This window comes from Girardinichthys multiradiatus, chromosome 22, assembly GCF_021462225.1.
Source record: "Girardinichthys multiradiatus isolate DD_20200921_A chromosome 22, DD_fGirMul_XY1, whole genome shotgun sequence".
Lineage (NCBI taxonomy): Eukaryota > Metazoa > Chordata > Actinopteri > Cyprinodontiformes > Goodeidae > Girardinichthys > Girardinichthys multiradiatus.
Window position 1 is genome coordinate 3,926,211 of NC_061814.1, and position 23,056 is coordinate 3,949,266.

Genomic DNA, 23,056 nt, shown 5'->3' on the forward strand with positions numbered 1-23,056 from the left:
ATCAATCAAGGGTATTCTTTTGAAGAATCCTTTACCTTTGGTCCACTGAGCTTTAAGATGTAGAGCCTGCTGATTCTATCACTGTTCATTTTTATACCTTGTTCTAAACAACAACGCTGGGTTTTCTATCCTGTTAAAGGCTAACATGTTCATTAAATTGTTCATAATAAAATATGCATACACAAAACAACTCTAATGCATAGATGCTCTCTAGACACATGTATTGTCACAAAGATGTTAAAATGACATTTCATTTGATTAAACACCATCAGCAATCAACATCTTATCAGATCTCGAAAGATCAGAAAACAATAATTTGGGGTATGTGTATTCACTTTTTTATTTTGCCAAAATGGCTCTTCACTCAGACCTGTTATTTCATGTTACCTTTATCTTACTGAATGATTTCTGTTTTGTATAATTTAATGTTTTTAACTATTTTAACTATAGATTTTTCAAATTCATAGGAGGAGCCTAATGTTCATGAACCCCTTCTTTCTCCTTACTTCTCCCCTGTATTTAAGCTTTCAGGTTGCTTTTACCTTTTGCTAGATTCCCCTGTTTGCCTACCCATTCTGTGCCTGTTCCATGACAAAGTTCTACCTGTGTTTCACATCCTGTTCTTCTCGTGCCTGTCCTTAAATTCCCCATACAGTAATAACTGTTTTTGTTCTTTATTATTAAACCTTTTACTCATCATGCTGCTCACCTTTCATGACACTGTGTTACTACTTTGTAGAAACACGTTTCACAGCAAATACATATGCAAGTCTTTTGAAGTGCCAGCTCTGTTGAACTTCCTTTCAACAGTCAGAAGCTATTCTGATATGACACATGTAATTTAAAATGTCAAGTGTTGGTTGCAGTGATGGTGGTGTAGAGGTTAAAGCGTGCAACCCATGTTCAAAAGGCTTTAGTCATTGATGTGGCAGTCCTGGGTTCGAGTCCTGGGTCTTTCTCTGCCACCTGTCTATCTATTGTCAAAAATCTAGGAAAAATAAAGGCCACTAGTACTGCAACAAAAAATCTTAAAAAAAAAGTAAAGTGTTTGAATTGTTCAGTCTGTGTAAGCTTGTTATGACATTTCATTTGTGCTTAATGTGTTTTTCAAATCCTCCCTGGGAGTATGACTGCATATAAAGGGGAATCATTAAATGTTCTCCTACTTCTAAGCATCCTCAAAGATAATGACTTTAAAGTTCCAGTACCATCTTACCATCTAATTATCCATAAGCTTTTCTAAGTGGACCACAGTTAAATATAATTTTGACTTTGCATTATATTCCACACAATTCACTCAAATATGAGGAAGTACATTGCCATGTGTTTCGGTCAAAAAACTGAGCAGTGCTAAGTAAAGGGCTAAGCTTCTTTTTTGTGGTTTTACATTCAAATAACAATTTGCATTTCTGTATTAAATATCATTGAGTTTGTTCAATCAGTTGAGATTTTTCTGTCACGTTCATAGTTGTAAAATAGCTAGCCAACAACTACAATGGCCAATAAAAGATAAAGTGAGGCTCTTACCTTGGCAATGAGAACTGTTGACTCTCTTATATCCTAGTGGACAGTCTATCAGAGGGATGGCTAAGGAAGCAAGGACAGAGGAGTAGCTGCAATGTTGGTCTTTCAAATCAACAGACAGAGTAAATGTTTCTTGAAATGAACATATATTCTATAGCATACAATCACCACCTTTAAGGTCTAGATAAGGCAGAGCGATTTTCACCCATCCTCATTTAAGAAACAATTGTCAGAGTATTTTAAGTCTTTATTATTGTTGTCTTATCGTATTCAGTTAATTTCTGTGTTTAACTAATGTGGGAAAACCATGCTAACAATAATAATTACTTTGTGTTTAGTTTCTTAGTTAAATCTTGTGTGCTGTTCTTTGTGCATTTTGATTTATTTATCTACGTTAAAGATTAGTTTTTCCCCTTGGTTAGCAGTCTCTGTGTGCCTTAGTTGAGCTCCTTGTGTGTCAATTAGTCTTCCTCAGTCAGTTCCTTTGCTTCCATTCTGCCCCAGCTGCTCCACATTAACTCCTGATTAACTCACACGCTCTCTATGTCACTCTCTACACTCCCTCAGTAATCAAGCTCAATGTTTTCATAGTTCATTGCTGGATTCTTCCGTTGCCTCCATTGTTGCTCCGTTTCCCTGCCTGTTTCTCCCAAGACGGTCAGATGTCTTGTTCTCAACATTGTAAGCCCATACTCTTTTATGGACACAAATTCCAGTCATAAATATTTTATGCCTGTAAACTAGACTGCGTAGTTGTGAATGGCAATTTCAGCTTTGTGTGCGTGTGTGTGTGTGTGTGTGTGTGTGTGTGTGTGTGTGTGTAAAACTGATTTGTACTCGTAAAAAATAATTACACAAGCTGCAATGTTTCTTTGTTCAGCTCTGTTTACAGATACAAAGCTAAAAACTACATGTAAAACTCTGCACAAATTCCTTAACTTGCGTGTTTCAGCTTGCAAGTATGGATTTTGACCAGACAAATTCCAGTCATAAATATTTTGTGCTTGTAATCCAGACTGCATAGTTGTAAAAAAAAGCTTTGTAAAAAAACAAAAACGCTGGAAATCTCAGCTTTGTGCACGTGTGGATAAGAATGTGTGGGCTTGTAAAACAGTGTTCCTACTGATTACCAGCCCCATTTTAGATATGATTAATCTATCCTTAGTAAATTGACATGTACCACATGCTTTAAGGTAGCGTTAAACCTTTACTTAAGAAACCTTCGCTTGATCGAGATGACTTGAAAAATTACAGACCTATATCCAATCTTCTGTTTTTATGTAAAATTCTTGAGAAAATAGTTGCTAATCAAATGTGTGAGCATTTACACAGCAATGACCTGTTTGAAGAATTTCAGTCAGGCTTCAGAGCTGGTGGTTCCTAGAGTCTCTAGAAGTAGAATGGGAGGCAGATCCTTTAGTTATCAGGCTCCTCTCCTGTGGAACCAGCTCCCAGTTTTAGTCCGTGAGGCAGACACCCTGTCTACTTTTAAGGCTAGGCTTAAAACTTTCCTTTTTGATGAAGTTTATAGTTTGAGTGGCTTAGGTTATCCTGAGCTATCTCTGTAGTTATGCTGCTATAGGCTTAGGCTGCTGGAGGACATAATGACCACCTTCACTATTTCTGCTACATTCTCATTCTACTCTACAATTTTGTGTTATTTGCTGTTATTTCAGCTTTTAACTATATGTTCTCTCTCGGTTTTTTGTATTTTAGAAGCTACTTCTGACAGCACTGTTTGACAGTTGCGATTAATTGGAATGTATGTACCTGACTTGAAATCTGTATGATTCGATTGAAATGACTTTGTGAAGTGCCTTGAGACGACATGTGTTGTGAATTGGCGCTATATAAATAAAACTGAATTGAACTGAATTAAATGGGAATACAGTACACAAAGTCTGATATTTTGTTTACTGTGTGTCAAATGTTTTTAGTTAATTCTGTACTTTTATCTTAAAGTATGCTATGCTAAAATTGTGGATCATCTGTGTTGTCATGGAAACCTTCAAGCAGTTGACAATTTGCCACAGTCATCATCATCATTTTAATATTTATAAAGCGCTTCACAACCAAAGTGTGGTACAGGTAAATAGCAGATAAAATAGAAACTAAAAACTACTGGGGATGTTTGGATGTAAAAGCTTGTTGAGGTAAAGAGATGCCAGACCATTCTGATATTTAAAAGCTGAATCTTAAAAACAATTCTAAAAGAAACAAAGTGGGACTTCAAGAGAGAGCCTTTCTTAAATAGGATAGTGTGTGATACAGCCTTAGGGAAATCTGCAAGTCATTTAAAATTGCCTGTTTGTTTTACTTAACAGGAAACTGGAAATCAAGAGGACCTTGGTCTATTTCCCTCCAGCATGGAGAACCTGGGTCATTCCTGGGACTCTTTGGTGAGTTCATTTAGCATGAATCTTCCTAATATAGCAAGATGGCACAGGTTTAAAAAAATACATTTTAATGTTGTTCAGTTTCTCAACTACATTTAATAGTCAACATAAAAGGATCTTCATAGGACTGTTATTTGGTGTCATTTATTTTTATGCAATGGGATGGTCCTTGTGCTTGTGGATTTCATTTATCAGTAACTCAATCATTATCTTCTTCTTTCTGGTAGATTTATGAAGGGAAGTCATGTCTCATTAAAACACATAATACTGCATGCCTGGTACTCTGGCTGGGTCCTTTGTAGGGCTTGGAGTTCATCCAACTTGTTTCCCAACGATCTCGCATTGCCCATCATAATCGATGGAAGAGATGGTTTGAACTTCCTCCTTCTCTCTCTTCTCTTTGCTCCTGCTCTGCATCCACGGCATCTCCTTTTCAACTCATCAGGGATTTGGGGTTGTAGTTGAAGTATTATTTGAGCTTTTGAGATATTAATCAGCTGCTCCCGGTTCTAAGAAACAACCCCGTTGCCAGCAATGTATCATAACAAATGTCCAAAAGTAGAAAAGTATTAGGAAAATTCCTCCAAGCTGCACAGCATCCAACACCGGACAGGACAGTCATCCAAAAAAAAATCAAGAGGAAGAGTTCCCAAAAAAGAATAAATCAGAATCAAAAGTAACAGAGCTACTCCAACCTGCTGCCACCTTGTTGATTTATTTATTTATTTTTTTTGGACGACTGTCCACTCCGGTGTTGGAGGCAACCAGTAATAAAGAGGATTGCAAGAAAATGGTCACAGGAAGCTGATGAAGCTCACCAAGGTTGCTTTGAGGCTACAGACTGGGATGCACTGTGCCAGCCACATGGAGAGGACATCAATGCCTTGACTGAGTGTGTAACCAACTATATAAGCTTCTGTGAGGATAACATCATCTCCACCAGAACCGTGAGATGCTTCCCCAATAACAAACCCTGGATCACCAGTGACCTGAAGGACCTGCTTAACAAGAAAAAAAGAGCCTTCAGAGAGGGAGACAGAGAATTATTGAGGAGTTTACAGAAGCAACTTAAAGTCAAGACTAAAGACAGCAAGGAGGTGTACAAGAAGAAGCTGGAGAGCAAGCTCCAGCAAAACAATATCAGAGATGTGTGGACAGGGATGAAGAAGATCACAGGCTTCAAGCAAAAGGAAGATCGGACCGATGGAGGTCTGGACAGAGCCAATGAACTGAACACATTCTTTAATAGGTTCAGTTCAGAAACAAGCTTCACATCCTCCTCTCCTGCTCACAGCCAAACAGACATCCCACTCTCCTCGGACCCACAGCTGTCCAGTAACACCTCAAATGTTTTATCTTCCACCTCAGCGATGGACCCTTCTGCTTCTACATGTTTGCCTTCAACCATATCAGAAGATGCTGATGCTTCCTTTGCCTCCACCTTCCACCTGTGTGTCTCAAGAAATCAAGTGAAGATGCAACTGGAGAGACTGAATTGGAATAAGGCTGCAGGTCCAGATCATGTCAGCCCTAGAGTCCTGAATGCCTGTGCAGAGCAGCTATGTGGGATTCTGCAGCACCTCTTCAACCTTAGCCTGGCCCAGAAGAAGGTTTCGGTGTTGTGGAAGACCTCCTGTCTTGTTCCGGTACCAAAGAAAACTCACCCATCATTCCTCAATGAATATAGACCTGTTGCCCTGACATCTCACATCATGAAGGTCCTAGAGAGACTCCTGTTGGCCCACCTGAGTATGGAAACAGTAAACCATCAGGATCCCATTCAGTTTGCTTATCGCTGTGGAGTTGGAGTTGAAGATGCCATCATACACCTGCTTCAACAAACCCACTGTCATCTGGACAAAGCCAGCAGCACTGTGAGGATCATGTTCTTTGATTTCTCCAGTGCATTTAATACAATCCAACCTGATTTGCTTTGTCAGAAACTCCAGAAGACTCAGGTGGAGGCCTCAACAATCTCCTGGATCAAAGACTTGTACAAGACAGACTCCTGTCATCTGCAGAAATACTCGGATGATTCTGCAGTCGTGGGGTGGATCAGAGATGGACAAGAAGCTGAGTACAGGAAGGTGGTGGACCGCTTTGTGGCATGGTGTGGAAACAATCATCTCATCTTGAACGTGAATAAAACAAAGGAGATGATTGTAGATTTTAAGAGAAACAGGAATAAGTCAAAAACTATTTCTATCATGGGAGAAGAACTGGAGGTGGTGGAGGAGTATAAATATCTCGGTGTTCACCTGGACAACAGACTAGAGTGGAGATGCAACTGTGAAGACATCTACAAGAAGGAACAGAGCAGACTGTACTTCTTGAGGAAGCTTAGGTCCTTTGGTGTTTGCAGCAAGATGCTGCATATCTTCTATAAGTCTGTTGTGGAGAGTCTGATCTCTTCTACCATCATCTGCTGGGGAAGCAGCATCAGAGCCAGGGACTTAAAAAAGCTCAACAAGCTGATAAAGAAGGCTGGCTCTGTTCTGGGGACTCCTCTGGAACCTCTGGAGATCATTGTGCAAAGAAGGATTCTTCATAAAATGAAGAACATTATGGAGAATCCTGAGCATCCTCTTCATGAGACTGTCCTACAATAACAGTGTCTTCAGTCAGAGGCTTCTTCAGATGTGCTGTAAGCCAGACCTACAGGAGATCCTTCCTGCCCAGAGCCATCAGCATCTACAACGGCTCTTTGACGAAACCTTCATAATGAGCTACAACAACATTTAATTTCCCTTTGGCATGAATAAAGTATTTTTGAATTGAATTGAGCAGCGCAGTTCTAGAATTGACATGACCACCGTGGCTCTAACAAATCTCAGCTCTCGGGTCTTAGCAAAAAAGGTCACATGGTTCATCCAGATTAGGATTAGTCTCTCCAAAAAGCAGAGGAGAAATTTTATATTGTCACGATAAAATGTGGAGCTCCACAATTTATCAAAAGGCAATCACTGTTACATTTTCAGTGTTGACAAATAGTGCTTGCAATATTTAGTTGATTATAATTTTTTAGTTGCCATGCATTAAAATTAAGCTTGCTAACAGTAAATGTGGCCACTCGGGTGGCCTTGTTTTGTTTTTTATGCCCACAACTCTTTTTAATCTCAGGAAGAGTGAATGTTGTATTAAACGTTATTTTTTGAAACTGTCCACAAACAAACAGTAGAAGACCACTTAATTGCAGAATAACTAGAATAAGACCAGGTGTATCACACTTCTCATTCATTCATAGCTGGGATGGACTCCAACCCAGACCATAACCTAGAACAGGATCAAGCAAGTATGGATGATGAAGACAAATACTGATCAGAAAGCACGATTACTCCCAGTAACTCAAATACTGTAGTGAGAAGCCCCTTTCTGTTGCAGATGGAAACTAGGCTTATTCTACTGTTGGAAAGGGCTACCAGTGGGAAATTGGTAGACGGGGACCTGCATGCAGAGGTTTTGTTCTGTGGGACACAACAATGCAACATTTGTTTGACCAAGAAAGCTAAATTAACTATCAGCTACCAATGTCTCCAAGGCACAATGGACTCTTTCACACTCAACTGAAAGACAAAGAAAAAATAGTCTGGACTTATGCCCTAGTCATTCCTGAAGGGAACAAAACTGCAGACAAATCATCTGGTGTGCAATACCCCCCACTGTATATAGGGTTCAAGTACTTCCCACTAGATAGAATTCTTAAAAATCTCCATCAGAAAAAAATGCAAAATCAGAATTATTCAACTGAGAGCAACATGTTCTCAGGAACTAATATGGAATTAAAACCTGTGAACATAAGCCTTGTTTGTTGAGTGTAGCAATGAACCATAGAGCATTTTAAAACAAACCTTTGGTTTCCATCAGTGTCTTCCCCTTTTACAATTAAGTTGAAAAGACTGGATTAAGATGCAGCTGCAATCAACACCAGACAAGCTGTTTAAACTAACAACTGGAATAGGAAAGAGTTTTAATCAAACTCCCTTATTGGAGATTCTTTATAATTTGTCAGGGCTACATCGTGAACCTTGGCTTCAAAGGTTCCATCTATCTATAAAGGGAGTAGTGTTAAATAGCTAGCTGCCACATAAAAAGACTGTCTGGACCTTCCACAGCTCCCCCCTCACAGCTCAGTATAACTCTATAAAAAGAGTTCAGAGGCGAGGGCTGACACCACACGTCACCCTGGCATTCAGAGCCTTTCATCTGGAAATAACTCCAGTGGTGAGAGCAACCTGTGTGTTAATATGCAACAAGTCACACCCTGCTTACTGACTGTTTCCACTCTTTATTTGACCTACTAGAACCAGGTATATATTGTGAGCCAGGATCAGGTTCAGAACTGTTGAGATTTAATAAAATAATATTGTTTTAAAATAAATAGAGAAAATCTGTGTAAAATGTTTTTATTCCTTGGTTATTACATCTTTTTAAAGTTTAACTGTAGTATTTTCCACTAGGTAAAGACATTTTTCATGCACTGTAAATCTATAAATTTGTATATATGAACTGTGTACACATGTACATCTCAGTGAATTACAATCTGTGTTCCAATTAAGCTTGTCAGATTAAAAGTACCTTTTGAAAATAAAAACCTTAAAGAATGAAACTTTCTTTACATAAAGCCCACATCTGTAAAAAAATGTTTTTACTGATTAATATTCTAATCTTAAATATATTGATTTCATTAGCTGTAAGCCGAAAAAAAATTCTAATAAACGTAAATAAAGACTTAAAAACGCCAGTGGGTGTGGAATTAATCTATATAAGTTCCACTTTGTGAGTTAAGTTACTGAAATGAATACACTTTGTAATAATATTCTAATTTATTGAGATCCACCTGTATATACAGCTCTATTACTCAGCTGCATGTCTTCTGTCGAGGACCAGACCGAGAGCTCACATTATTCTACTCTTAAAGTCCCTGCAAACCTGAGACAATGACCTACTGGAAAGCATCTTTTAGTTATTAAGGCCCACCACTGTGGAACAGCCTTCCTGTCGAACCAAGGACAGCTAGGAGCATTCAAAGTTCTAAATGCAAACTCAAGACATATGAGTTTAGCAAAGCTTTTAATTGAGTTTTATTCTTGTTTGTTCTATTTTTTTGAGAAATTAACCGATTTTTACTTTTTATTTTCTTGTTATTACATATAGACATTTTAAACTGTATTAATTTTAATGTTTTTATTTTGCCTCCTATTTATCTTTCTGTAGTTTGTGTGTGTGTGTGTGTGTGTGTGTGTGTCTAACTTTGTGTTATTGGTCAGAGTGAGGTAGGATGGAGGTTGTTGGTTTTTTTTAAACCCTTTATTTCCCTTGACTTCTGCAAAGCACTTTGTACTACACATGCTATTTGTATGATAGATAGGATGGATAAATCTTTTATACATAGTTTTTTCCTAAAAATATGGCACACTTTAATCAATAAAACTGACATTTAAGGGGTTAATCTATGGTTAAGTCTAAAGGTCATAAAAGCATTCATTGAAAATTTGAAAAAATAAAACACATGTTGATATATAATATTTTCATGGCAAACTTAAAAAGAGAAGATTGTTTGTGCCCATGGAACAAAAGTGGAGCAGAAATGGTAGAAACCCCAAAGAGTTAACAGAGAACCCCAGGCACTGACCTGAGGAGCCACCGGAACCATCAAGCCATCCTGTCCGCCCTCCAACGTTTCATCAGCAGCCTTCCACCATTCAGACCTAACACTCTGGATCCTAATTCAGACCCGCTCCAGACCGGCTAACTACACGATTCATTAATATTTAAATATACTGTTGATTCCTGTTTCCCGACTTTACTCAAATGTGGGTCTGAAGTCGTAAAACATGACAGAGTGCTGAGGAAGATCGTACAAGAATATCTTTAGAACATGTGGCACATTAACTTTGAAACACTGATTTAGAAAGATTAGCATCCCAGCTTCCCCAAGATCATTTTTCACATAACCTAGATTTTGTCTGAAAACAAGTTCAGAGTTTTATCACAGTACTAGTAAGACGATGACCATTTTTTAATGATTTATGAGGAGATTGGAGTTACATTGGAAATTAACTTCTATTAGAGACGTTCTAGTGTTCTTATTCTTAATTGGTAGTATAGCTGTAATACGCTATTGCCAAGAGTCTTTGTCTGTATATTTTTACATGTACATGAACTTTCATGACATCCTATTTTTATCTATAAGGTCCAATTTGTTGATGGAGCCACCGTTGCCAGCAACAGCAACTTTAACTATTCTGTAAACATCTTCCGCAAGGTTTAGGAGTGTGTTCATAGTTAGATGAGAAAATCAGAATTCCAGCCTCTACTCTAATTCATCCCAAAGGTGTTCAAGAAGGTTGAGGTCAGGACTCTGTTCAGGTCAGTCATGTTTCTCCCCACCAAATGTTATTCACCTGCAGCCATGGAAGTGTTTAGAACACCAGAATTCACTGGTTTGGTTCTGTGACCCAATACCTTTGGCAATATAGTTTATGTTGTGCCATTATTTGATTTTTTACTGATCTTTTCAGATCAATTTTAAGCCACCTTACAAAGACAGCCCTGCACCAACAGAGACATGTTTAACCCCTTGTCCACATGTTACTGCAGCCTGATGCACTAACCGAGTTCACCTCGCTGTGGAAATGCCCAAAAAACTAAGTGCTACAAAGTTTCCTTTCTTCTCAATTTCTATTGTGCCTTTAAACATGAAAAATGTGCATACTGGTTATTTCCTACCAGGACACACAGAGAAAAACAGATCTTTACAATATCTGGGTTAAACTTACAAGGTTTATTTGGACACGTTTGGCATTTGTGGAAGCCCCAGGAAGTCCCAATGGTTGCACAGCACTGCTCCAGCTTGGTGAGACCTGGTAAAGCCTTTCCACACTGCAGATCCAAAAAATAGAAGATTGATATTATATTATTTTATTAAGAAAAGAGCAAAGTGGTTCTGTGCTCTACTTTTTCTACATTCCCAATCATTTACAATCAAACACGTGAATGACCCTCCATATTTAAAATAGATACACCTTTCTCCTCCTCACCCCTCATAAACTCAAAACAACCTCACAAAATGTGACCTGCTCATGTCTCTTTAAGACTTTAAAACTCAATGGAGATCATTTTCTTTTCCCATCAGCCAGTATTTACTGGCTGATGGGAAAATTATGTTATTTGTCTAGGACCTGATATGAGAGCCATCCACTGGACTTAATTTGTATTGTTCAGGCAGTGACACAATAAAGATGTCCACATTTGATGACGGGCCTAAACTGTTCTGCTTCTTTAAGCTGCTCCTTTTAGGGGGCACCACAGTAGATCACCTGTCTCTACCTCAACCCAATTCCAGCACCCTCCTCTATCTCACCACCCACAGCAAATCCTCCTTCACTACCATCCAGGTCCCTTCTCTATGCTCTTCCTCTTTCCTTCCTCTCTAGCAGCTCCATATTCAACATATTCTGTCCAATATATCCGCTGTTCTCTGCACATATTTAAGATATGGCATCTTTGCCTTTCTAACTTCGTCTCCAGCCCACTCAACCTGAATTGCACCTTTTTAATCCTGTCTATTTTGGACACATGACCTCCTTTTCCTGTTTGAAAGTTCCACCATCTCCAACCATACAGTACATCATCATCAACAGCTTTCCCTACCGTCCTGTAAAAATAAGTAGTCATCTAGGAGCGGTCAGGTTGTGACTTTGTTTCCTGCTTCCCCCACAACATGCTGATCTTAAACCCAATTTGCTTCAATCTGTTTGTTGAACATTGAGGAGAAAATGAGACTAAGTAGAATAAAATAAAATGGTCATAAAGTACTCATCAGCCCTATTTAATAATGTATTCTGTACTGACCTTAACTTAACCTAACCATAACTTAATATGTGTGTTGGTTAAAGAGGTACAAATTGTTCATTGTTCTCATTTCCACAGTGAGATACAATTCCATGATGTTAGGGTGATGTTATTCCATTTTGTGGTTGACACCCTCTACACTGTTGAGTGAGCTGAAAGGAAGAGTGCGGTGTCAGATACAATCTGCAGTTATATATTTTCCAGTCATCACCACTTCATTTATCCCAGTGAGGGATCCATTTGTTTCCTATGTTAACTGTAGAGTCCTAAGCCTAATTTTAATGCTGTGCTTTATTTCTCAGAAAGGACCATGAATAAATTTTGTTTTCTACATTTTCTAAATGTCTGGTAATCTGGTTACAGTCTGAACATGGATATAATCTAGCATAAGACTATTGAGTTCTATTAGGATCCATCTAGAGAGAGTGAAAAGCATCATGTTGTGCAGACCCGGGCCAGGCCCGCCCATTCAGGTATGTGGGCCCGCCCAAGGCAGAGTACAAACCCTTTCATCGATTTACGTTTCGCATCAGGTTAAATTTCCTTCACGGCATTTTAAGCTGGAGCAGTGCAGCATACATGAGTTTAGCGGATGTCCATCACCAAGTCAAATACAGGTCCTTCTCAAAATATTAGCATATTGTGATAAAGTTCATTATTTTCCATAATGTCATGATGAAAATTTAACATTCATATATTTTAGATTCATTGCACACTAACTGAAATATTTCAGGTCTTTTATTGTCTTAATACAGATGATTTTGGCATACAGCTCATGAAAACCCAAAATTCCTATCTCACAAAATTAGCATATTTCATCCGACCAATAAAAGAAAAGTGTTTTTAATACAAAAATTGTCAACCTTCAAATAATCATGTACAGTTATGCACTCAATACTTGATCGGGAATCCTTTTGCAGAAATGACTGCTTCAATGCGGCGTGGCATGGAGGCAATCAGCCTGTGGCACTGCTGAGGTCTTATGGAGGCCCAGGATGCTTCGATAGCGGCCTTTAGCTCATCCAGAGTGTTGGGTCTTGAGTCTCTCAACGTTCTCTTTACAATATCCCACAGATTCTCTATGGGGTTCAGGTCAGGAGAGTTGGCAGGCCAATTGAGCACAGTGATACCATGGTCAGTAAACCATTTACCAGTGGTTTTGGCACTGTGAGCAGGTGCCAGGTCGTGCTGAAAAATGAAATCTTCATCTCCATAAAGCTTTTCAGCAGATGGAAGCATGAAGTGCTCCAAAATCTCCTGATAGCTAGCTGCATTGACCCTGCCCTTGATAAAACACAGTGGACCAACACCAGCAGCTGACACGGCACCCCAGACCATCACTGACTGTGGGTACTTGACACTGGACTTCTGGCATTTTGGCATTTCCTTCTCCCCAGTCTTCCTCCAGACTCTGGCACCTTGATTTCCGAATGACATGCAGAATTTGCTTTCATCCAAAAAAAGTACTTTGGACCACTGAGCAACAGTCCAGTGCTGCTTCTCTGTAGCCCAGGTTAGGCGCTTCTGCCGCTGTTTCTGGTTCAAAAGTGGCTTGACCTGGGGAATGCGGCACCTGTAGCCCATTTCCTGCACACGCCTGTGCACGGTGGCTCTGGATGTTTCTACTCCAGACTCAGTCCACTGCTTCCGCAGGTCCCCCAAGGTCTGGAATCGGCCCTTCTCCACAATCTTCCTCAGGGTCCGGTCACCTCTTCTCGTTGTGCAGCGTTTTCTGCCACACTTTTTCCTTCCCACAGACTTCCCACTGAGGTGCCTTGATACAGCACTCTGGGAACAGCCTATTCGTTCAGAAATTTCTTTCTGTGTCTTACCCTCTTGCTTGAGGGTGTCAATAGTGGCCTTCTGGACAGCAGTCAGGTCGGCAGTCTTACCCATGATTGGGGTTTTGAGTGATGAACCAGGCTGGGAGTTTTAAAGGCCTCAGGAATCTTTTGCAGGTGTTTAGAGTTAACTTGTTGATTCAGATGATTAGGTTCATAGCTCGTTTAGAGACCCTTTTAATGATATGCTCATTTTGTGAGATAGGAATTTTGGGTTTTCATGAGCTGTATGCCAAAATCATCCATATTAAGACAATAAAAGACCTGAAATATTTCAGTTAGTGTGCAATGAATCTAAAATATATGAATGTTAAATTTTCATCATGACATTATGGAAAATAATGAACTTTATCACAATATGCTAATATTTTGAGAAGGACCTGTAAACGTCTATAAGAAATCATGTAAACAAATGATGGTCAAACAGCAACACTTATGCTACCTGTAGATATTAGGTAAACATGCTAGATCAGCATGGCCAGTGTTATGTCGGTCTGCGTTTCCCCCGCCTTTACCTCAGCGTAATTTATGTTGCCTAGCAACAATGATAGCGAGCACAGAGCTGTGAAGCCGAACAAATGGAGCCCTAATGGCTTATTTTCATGTTTTATAATCTTGTTCATTATCCAGCCATTTAAATTGTTAAAGGTTTGTGTTCATACATTAAAAAAAATATAAAAATCTATTTGTAAATCTATTTGTAAAAATGTAACAATTTAAACACTAACATATTAACTTTAGGAACAACGTTTAAATCAGTTTATTTGTAGAGCATAAAAATAAAAGAACATCAACATTAGATATCATCTGACTGAATTATATCTGTGATTAACTTCCAGCCATTGGGGAAACCCAGCAGGAGCTTGAAAACAACGTGCCGGGAGTCAGCTGTTCTCTCGGGGTTCATCGCACCTCAACCCCCCGGTCAGCTGTGCGCTGACGAGGCGAGCCGGCAGTGAGCCCGGTGTCAGGGCAGCAGAACCGGACGTCTCCGAACACGTCGGAGCACGTGTGGAATTAAGCGAAATCTTGATAAACCGATAAGATATTTCAGGTTTACACAGCTACACTCTAGTCTAAAAACAAGTTCATTTTGTTTAACAGAAAGCGCAATATATCCAACTTTGTTCACTGCTTTTCCCTCTCCTCCAGGCTTTGCTACTTCCGTTACCTCAATCTACTTTGACCCGCAATGAATCATGGGATAGGGTGGCCCACGAAGGATACACCGGACCCATCCTTCATATCTGGGGAAAAGAAGGACGCATTTGCCGGACCTATTTGGAGAAGCCTGCGAAGCTGTAGAGTATGGAGGCAAATCGTTACCATATTTCAAATAAAAAAGCATTTTCAGAAATGCTTTTTCATTTTAAGAATGTGGCTGCATAGTTTGACTCATAAATGAAATTAGTTATCAATAATCCTATTTGTATTTAAATTTTCTTCTTCAAGACTGCTCATTCCTTCACTAAATTAAAATGAAAAAGACATTTGAGATTTATTTTTCAAAATGTACCCCAGCAAATAGATACCAAAATTTAATTTGAAATGTAAAATTTGAAAATGAAAAAGCATTTCCAGAAATGCTTTTTCATTTTAAGAATGCGGCTGCGTTATTTGACCCATAAATAAAATTAGTAATCAATCATCCTATTTGCATTTGCATGTTCTTCTTCATGACTGCACATTTTATGCCATGATCAAAAAGAAAACAAAGCAGACATTGCTTTTTCATTATCGTGGTCTGCCCGCAAAGTACTTCCCAGAACTCGAAAACGAAAAAGCATTCCGAGCTGCGGGCGCAGAAGAGTGACGTCAGCAGCCGCTCTTCCTCAGCTCCCTGCTGACCGAGCTACCCATCTTGTTCGGTGGGATGCGCTGTGCACATCTGCAGTGCATTACATTGCAAACGTGCCGAGAAATTGATTGAATTGCAGCAGGACCGAGCTCAATTTGTGGCAGTGACAGGCAGAACTGGTAGTTCCGGTGGCAGGCTGTGGCGGAACTGCCACAGCCTGCCACCGAAGCTGCCACCGGAACTGCCACAGTCTGCCACCGAAGCTGCCACCGGAACTGCCACAGTCTGCCGCAGGGTGGCACGGGATTCCGCGAGGATGCCAGAAGGTGCCAGACCGGCTGTAAAACTTGCCAATGCGGTTACCGCTGTTTTTGTGGAAACTGATGCTGATTATCGGCAAATGGGTTGTCATTGTTGTTATAGCCTGTTACCTTTACATAATAATTTCATTATTGATTATTATTTAATAAACAGCTTTAGACCCATAACATAAGGTATAAAATAAATAAATAGCACTATGTGTATGTGTGACATGTTGAAAGGATGACAAAGATTTATTGCACAAACAGCCGGTTTATTATAGAGCATGAGCAGCTATTCTGAATTGTCACTCACAGAAAATTATAAATAAATGCTTAAAAACACGCTGGATGTCCCAGGCCATAAGGCTGCCACCGGAACTACCAGTTCTGCCTGCCACTGCCACAAATTGAGCTCGGCCCTGCTGCAATTCAATCAATTTCTCGGCACGTTTGCAATGTAATGCAATGCAGACGTGCACAGCGCCCCCTACCGAACAAGATGGGTAGCTCGGTCAGCAGGGAGCTGAGGAAGAGCGGCTGCGGACGTCACTCTTCTGCACCCGCAGCTCGGAATGCTTTTTCGTTTTCGAGTTCTGGGCAGTACTTTGCGGGCAGACCACGAAAACGAAAAAGCAATGTCTGCTTTGTTTTCTTTTTGATTATGGCATAAAATGTGCAGTCATGAAGAAGAACATTAAAATGCAAATAGGATTATTGATTACTAATTTTATTTATGGGTCAAATAACGCGGCCGCATTCTTAAAATGAAAAAGCATTTCTGGAAATGCTTTTTCATTTTCAAATTTTACATTTCAAATTTAATTTTGGTATCTATTTGCTGGGGAATATTTTGAAAAATAAATCTCAAATGTCTTTTTCATTTTAATTTAGTGAAGGAATGAGCAGTCTTGAAGAAGAAAATTAAAATACAAATAGGATTATTGATAACTAATTTCATTTATGAGTCAAACTATGCAGCCACATTCTTAAAATGAAAAAGCATTTCTGAAAATGCTTTTTCATTTGAAATATGGTAACGATTTGCTTCCATAGTAGAGTTCATTGCCTCACAATGACGTAATCGGCCAACAAATGTGTCCTTCAAAGAATGCAGCACCTCAAATTGGACACAGCAATAGTGAATGACATCCGTGAATCTTTAATCTGTGGCTTCAAGGTCCCGGATGTGTGACACAAAAAACTGAATTTTAGAACTGAAATTGAATTTTAGAACTGAAAGTAAAAGTAGTGAAACTGAATTTTCAGTTCAACAAAATACATTTTCTGAGCAAATTAATTCAGTTTCAAACCATTAAATTCAGTTTCAATTAAGTGAAATTCATTTTCAAACCAATGCATTTAATTTCAAATTACACAAATACAGATTCAGTCTGAGAAATTCAAATTCAGTTTCTGATGGCACAAGTTTCTTCCCATATTTTTGTTGTCAGTCATTTTCTACCGCTTATTCCATAGTGGGTCACGGGGGAGCTGGTGCCTATCTCCAGCAGTCTATGGGCGAGAAGCGGGGTACACCCTGGACAGGTCGCCAGTCCATCTCAGGGCAACACACAAACAACCATGCACACACTCATTCATACACCTAAGGGCAATTTAGAGTGACCAATTAACCTAACAGGCATGTCTTTGGACTGTGTATTTTTGTTGTTAAAAGTGATATTTGTCATCAATATACTTTATGTAGTATTATTTTTTTATATATATCTACAACCATAAAAGTTATTTTAAACATTTTAAATGGCTGAATATTGAGCGAGAATAAAATTAAAAGATGAAAAAAAAATTTATATTCTGAAGCAAACAAGCTTCTAAGCCATCAGGAATACAGAAAGGGGTAAAAAAAAAAAACGTGCAGTTATATACAGTGGAGACAGCAGGGTCAACCTTCGGGCTTCATCTTTACAGCTTCCCAGCTCTTGCTTCATGCTGTCACGGTTGCTAGGTGACAGAAGTTATGATGAGGTAAGGGCGGGAACAGCTGATGAAGGTTAGACCGTCCAAATTCACAGCCAATTACTTCTGGCCACCCAGCCTATGTAGATCAGCCTTCGAAGGATGCAGCCCCTGAATTTGAACACAGCACTCAGAAACTCCACCAATTGATGGCATTTAAGGTTTGTGCAAAAAAAAGAGAGTGGAAATGTTTAAAATATTTAGTAGCCTATTCTGTCAAAAACATTTCCACGTCTCTTTAGGAGACGTTCTTCTTGCCTTCAGGTTGTGTTTTAAACAATGATTATAATGCAGTGCTGATTAGTTTCTAAGATTTCGGCAATGTATGAGCTAAAGTTCATGCAAACCTGAGCACAATTAGCATTTTCTGGTGACTGATGCACACTTACATGTTGCTGTTTAAGTCATTATTCTTTGTTTTGTATTAATAAACATGGTTATTTAATTTAAATGGCTACATAAATGCTTATTTACGTATTTATATTAAATAAAATACTATTTACTGCTGCCAACCCCCAAAAAACTTTTCCACAGCCCCCGCAGATACATTTGACTGGAGCCAGGTCTGATGTTGTGTAGAATGAGCTCAGGTGATAACTGGCAGTACTGATCTCTGACAGTGTACCTGACCGGCTGCTGTTTCCTGAAAGCAGCGACCCAGTGTGTTCTTGGAGGTGATGGGCTGGTAATGGGGAACCTTGTGGCCATGCTCGTTGGGATGGATTATGTTGTAGCCATGCTGCTGAATCTTCTGGCTGCTTTCAGAGTGGTGGTAGCTGTAGCTGCTGGAGGAAGAGGAACCTGAGTGGGACCTTTGTTGCTGGTGCCCATTGTTGGAGTAATTGTCCAGCTGAGACACTTGGTGAACCTGAACCGAGGCTTCTGGAGGGTGTTTGATGTGGATGTTAACAATGCCTGGGTTGAACACTGGTGGGACATAAGAGGTGGTTATACAGTTACAGCAATATACTTATTTAGGAAAAGTGGAGTCTAAAGAGCAACGTACCTCAGGAGTGTATGATGTTAGCCAAAGAACAGTTAACAGTTAAGGCCTTATCTCATAATCGTGCATCTATTGCAATGGGTATTTTGTCCTAAGAATATGATTTTGACACTAGTTAAACAGTTAGTGCACTAGTTTTGAAAATCTAATGAACAACAATATGACAGGACTACAGAAGCAGCCAAACACTCATCTAAGGTCGCCAACAGGGGGCAGGGGACTATAGCCCAGCTGTACACACGGCAGCATACTGGCTTTCTACTGAAAAGATAGTAATAAGGGTAGCTTCAGCCAAGATACCACAAGGTTTTTTTCTGAGACAGGCCACGAGCAAATAAGAGAATGTTACTGCTGTTCTCTGGACACATGACAGTGTGTATGAGCCACTAAAGTAGAAAGACTGAGCTCACTTAGCAGCTGACTGAGCAGCTGACTAGTGTGGGTAGCCTACACTGGTATGTTGTCATTTGTAGTCATTTTGGTAATTAACATCTGATTCGAACTAACAATTAAAAAATATTTGACATACTTATCTTTGTCTAAATTCATAAAAATTTCATCATGTTTATTTGTGTTGTGGATGAAAAAAAATAACTAGATTTTACCAACCCACTGCAGCCAACACTCCACCTACCGCTGAGCGATTCTTTTCAGTGTTATCATGTTTTCAAATGTTATAGGTTCTGAGAAACATATAGGTGTTAACTGACAGGTGGCATTTGATGTGCTGCTGCTAGGTGCTACGGGTGTGCACTGGCCTTTAGCTATTGTCAAGTGTTTTACACATAAAACGCCTGATCTTCAAAGATCCCAAATACCGGGTTGTAATTTGCGTGTACTATAAATAAATTGCACATGCAATAAGAGGGCGTGTTGCGTGCAAACTTCAAAGATTGCGCCCACAATGGATAACAGGTGAAAGACAAGTGCAGAAAGCCCTATTTAAATAAGGAAATTGCGTGTGCTACTGGCTGGAACAAGAGAAAAAGCAAACAGATCCTCTGCTGTGTTGCTAGAAATATGCAGGGATTGTTACGCTGCATCATTATAAATGACCCCGTTGCTGATTTTTTCCTTCTGTTCCGTTAGGCCCTTGTTTTTCTGGAATGTTACAGTTAGTTAACTTTTGTTGTGCTGATCACAGCAGGTTTGTCTGCCCTGACGAGATTTTTTCTCTTATCTTGCTCGATGTAACTTGCAAAAAATTGGCCAATAAATATTAACAGTTTAAAAGACAAATATGTCTGTTAATTAATTTGTCTACATTGACCTTTTAAATTTTTTCGGAGACTCACTGGGTTCTGTTGTTTTTTATGAGAGTATTTGTTTGAAGAGTTCAGAGTTTATCATAAACAGCCAGAATATTTAAACCTGAACACAATATTAGCAACATAAAAATAGATTGCTGTAGGAGTTGGCAATCTGTATGTCATAGCTTTGCTAATTTTAAACATAGCATCACATAACTCCTGCAAAACAGTTAAATCGAACATTTATGTAAGTAAAAATAAATTATTTTCCAATGATTTTACTAAATTTGTTTCATTTGTTTTGCCAATATTTGAACAATATACAACATGTTTGATTGTTTAAATTGTTTTTTTGGTGACACAAAATAATAACCCTCCCCTGGCATATGTTCATATTTAAACAATGTAATCAAACTGATCCAGCTCCGATTGCTCTGCAATGGCATAACGTTACTGTCAATAAAGCAATGTGTTTTGTTTAGTAACAAGGTTAAAGCATACACTGTCTTTGTCACTACATGGAAAAGCTGCCTTAAAATGGTGATTTTTAACCAGCTAAGAAGTGATTTTAGCATCCAGTTTACAAATCATGGAGTGTGTCTGGGATTACATGAAGAGACAGAAGGATGTGAGAAAGCCAACATCCACAGAAGATCTGTGGTCGGTTCTCCAAGATGTTTGGAACAACCTACCAGTCGAGTTCCTTCAAACTCTGTGTGCAAATGGACCTAGAAGAATTGATGCTGTTTTGAAGGCAAAGGTTGATCACACCAAATATTGATTTGATTTAGATTTCTCTTTTGTTCATTCACTGCATTTTGTTGATTGGTGAAAATAAATGATTAACATTTCCATTGTTGAAAGTATTCTTTGTTTACAGCATTTTTTCACACTTGCCTAAAACTTTTGCACAATACTGTATATATATCCCTCAGAGCAGCGGTGGGCAACATTCTTTCAACACAGGACCACATATGCAAGAGATCGTTGGCAAAGGCAATAACTATTTTTTTAAGTATTTACATAATTTAGCCAAAACTATTGTGTCACACAGACAATTATTTTGGGTGGGTGGCCCAAATCATGTGTTCCAAACTTTTTTGTGAACTTTATAACATGGGTTTCAAGGAGTGAGTAGCTGCAACCAAACTTTAAAACACCAGATGCAACCCCTGAGTATAGTGAAAGGAACTCTCAATGGTCATGAGATCAATCCAGCTGAAAAAATATCTTTAATCCATCTCAGGAAACCAATAAATGTAACTGAGCTCTATAAGTTCTGATAAGAAGAGATGTCAGATATCACTGCAAAATTATGCCAGATTCTTGTTGATGGCTACAAATCCATGTGGGTTTTCTGAAACCTTCCAAAGGCCATTTATCCAAATATTAGATGGGGTACATGTATTTGAGACCATATTTATAAATTTTAACCTGTAAGAAAATCCATTAAAAATCAAATTAATCCCCTCAAATTCCTTTTTTAAAATGTATGTTGAGATATCAGCCCACTGTAAAAAACACAGAATGAGTTAAATTTATTTTTTAAAAACCCAAAAACACTTTGACATTCATGCAATGAGTGTGAATGATGAGTGAATGATCAGTGTATGTAAACGTCTGATCAGCACTCAAAGTGGTATGTTTACTTAATATTTGAGATTTTACAACTTGCTTAAACTCAAGAGTCAAACACAAGGCATACCTGATTACGTTTTTAGAACTAGATCTGACATAACAGTTGTGTTTATTACTCACCAGGAGTCTGTCCATGGCTGTTTGTAAGGGGCAGGGTATGTGTAGAGACAATCTGAGCCTGGCCATAGGCTACGGATGACTGCTGGTGCTGCTGGTGACCATTGTGAATGGGCATTTGGCAAAACTTGCCAGCGAAGTTTGGAGGACACTGGCACTTGTCCCTGGCACTACATTTGCCACCGTTAATGCATGGTAGGTGACACACCACTGAGAAGAAAACAGACAAAAGCAAAACATTTTAGTGCAGGGATGGAAGCAGGAACCCTCCTTCCAGTGTAAAAAAGACAGAGCTGATGCCAGTGATTTTATGAGGGGTCAAAGTAACAAATATTTACTTGAAATGAATTACAGATGTGAAATACTGAACATGGTAAAATCGAGTGCCGCAAAACCCAACATGTGATTAATATCGCCTCTGTGAAAATTAGAATCCGTGGATGAGGAGATCATTTAAATGATAACATGGTAAATATTAATGTTATAAATATTAAGGTTATCAAATTTAACTTTGCCTGTTTTATACGGAATACGGCAGCAGCCCCGGCGCGACAGTGAAGAACTTGTAGTCCATAGCCATTTGCATGCATTTTGAATAGTACGGCAGTGATATCGTTGGCCACGGGGTAGAGCCGCGGGGAGTCACAAGCGAAGAATGTTTATTTGGAGTCACAGAAAGCGTATTATTTACATTTTTATTCACAATTTTTGCCTCCATCGTGCTGCCCGAGTTGACCAATCCTATTTGACCCAAAATGAATCATGGGAAGTTGTGGGTCACGGACTACAAGTACTCTGCTGTCGTGCCGTGGCTGCTGCTGTATTTCGATCTACCCGAAGTAACAAAAATGACACCGTGAACGAGATGAATGATAAAACTGAAGTGGTAAAAATGGAGGCGCTAAAATTAAGACAGTGAATGAAAACAGCTAACGTTAACATTGATAACCTTAATATTTATAACAATATTTATGCTATCATTTTAATGACTTCCAAATTGACAGATTCAAATTTTCACAGAGAAGTTATTAATCGTGTTGGTTTTTACGGCACCTAATTTTACAATGTTTCAAACCCTCAATTCATTTCAGTTTAATTTTTGTTTCTTTGACCCCTTATATGATTTATGTTTGCACAGTTGTATCTGAATTGACCGCAAGACTTCTGAAATGGGCCTTCGAATAAATGAGACCAAAGTTGGGATGTCTGGCAACACATTTGGAGTAAATCAAACACAACACCTCAGCATAATTGCTTTAAAGTGCCTGTGACATCGAATTTTTATGATAAATCCAATTACATTTATGGAAAGGAAACAGAACGAGCACAACATCCGGATTGTCAAAATAATTTGCTAAA

The 23,056-nt window shown here is 39.0% G+C and overlaps 1 protein-coding gene and 1 long non-coding RNA gene across 6 annotated transcripts in view; one reads left to right on the top strand and one right to left on the bottom strand.

Moving 5' to 3' along the window:
* ltbp1 (latent transforming growth factor beta binding protein 1) overlaps nt 1–23,056 on the bottom strand; it is a 260,233-nt gene that overhangs the window by 101,423 nt on the left and 135,754 nt on the right. For all 5 annotated transcript variants that reach the window (XM_047351281.1, XM_047351282.1, XM_047351283.1 and 2 more), the window contains 4 exons: nt 21,701–21,907; nt 18,315–18,616; nt 10,700–10,802; nt 1,528–1,587 (listed from right to left, as the gene is read on the bottom strand). In XM_047351281.1, coding sequence (XP_047207237.1) covers nt 1,528–1,587; nt 10,700–10,802; nt 18,315–18,616; nt 21,701–21,907 — 672 coding nt within the window. The remainder of the gene's footprint in view (nt 1–1,527; nt 1,588–10,699; nt 10,803–18,314; nt 18,617–21,700; nt 21,908–23,056) is intronic.
* On the top strand, nt 14,096–14,903 carry LOC124858942. The gene is made up of 3 exons (XR_007035981.1): nt 14,096–14,263; nt 14,455–14,669; nt 14,768–14,903. It is a non-coding gene; the product is annotated as an uncharacterized LOC124858942 (long non-coding RNA).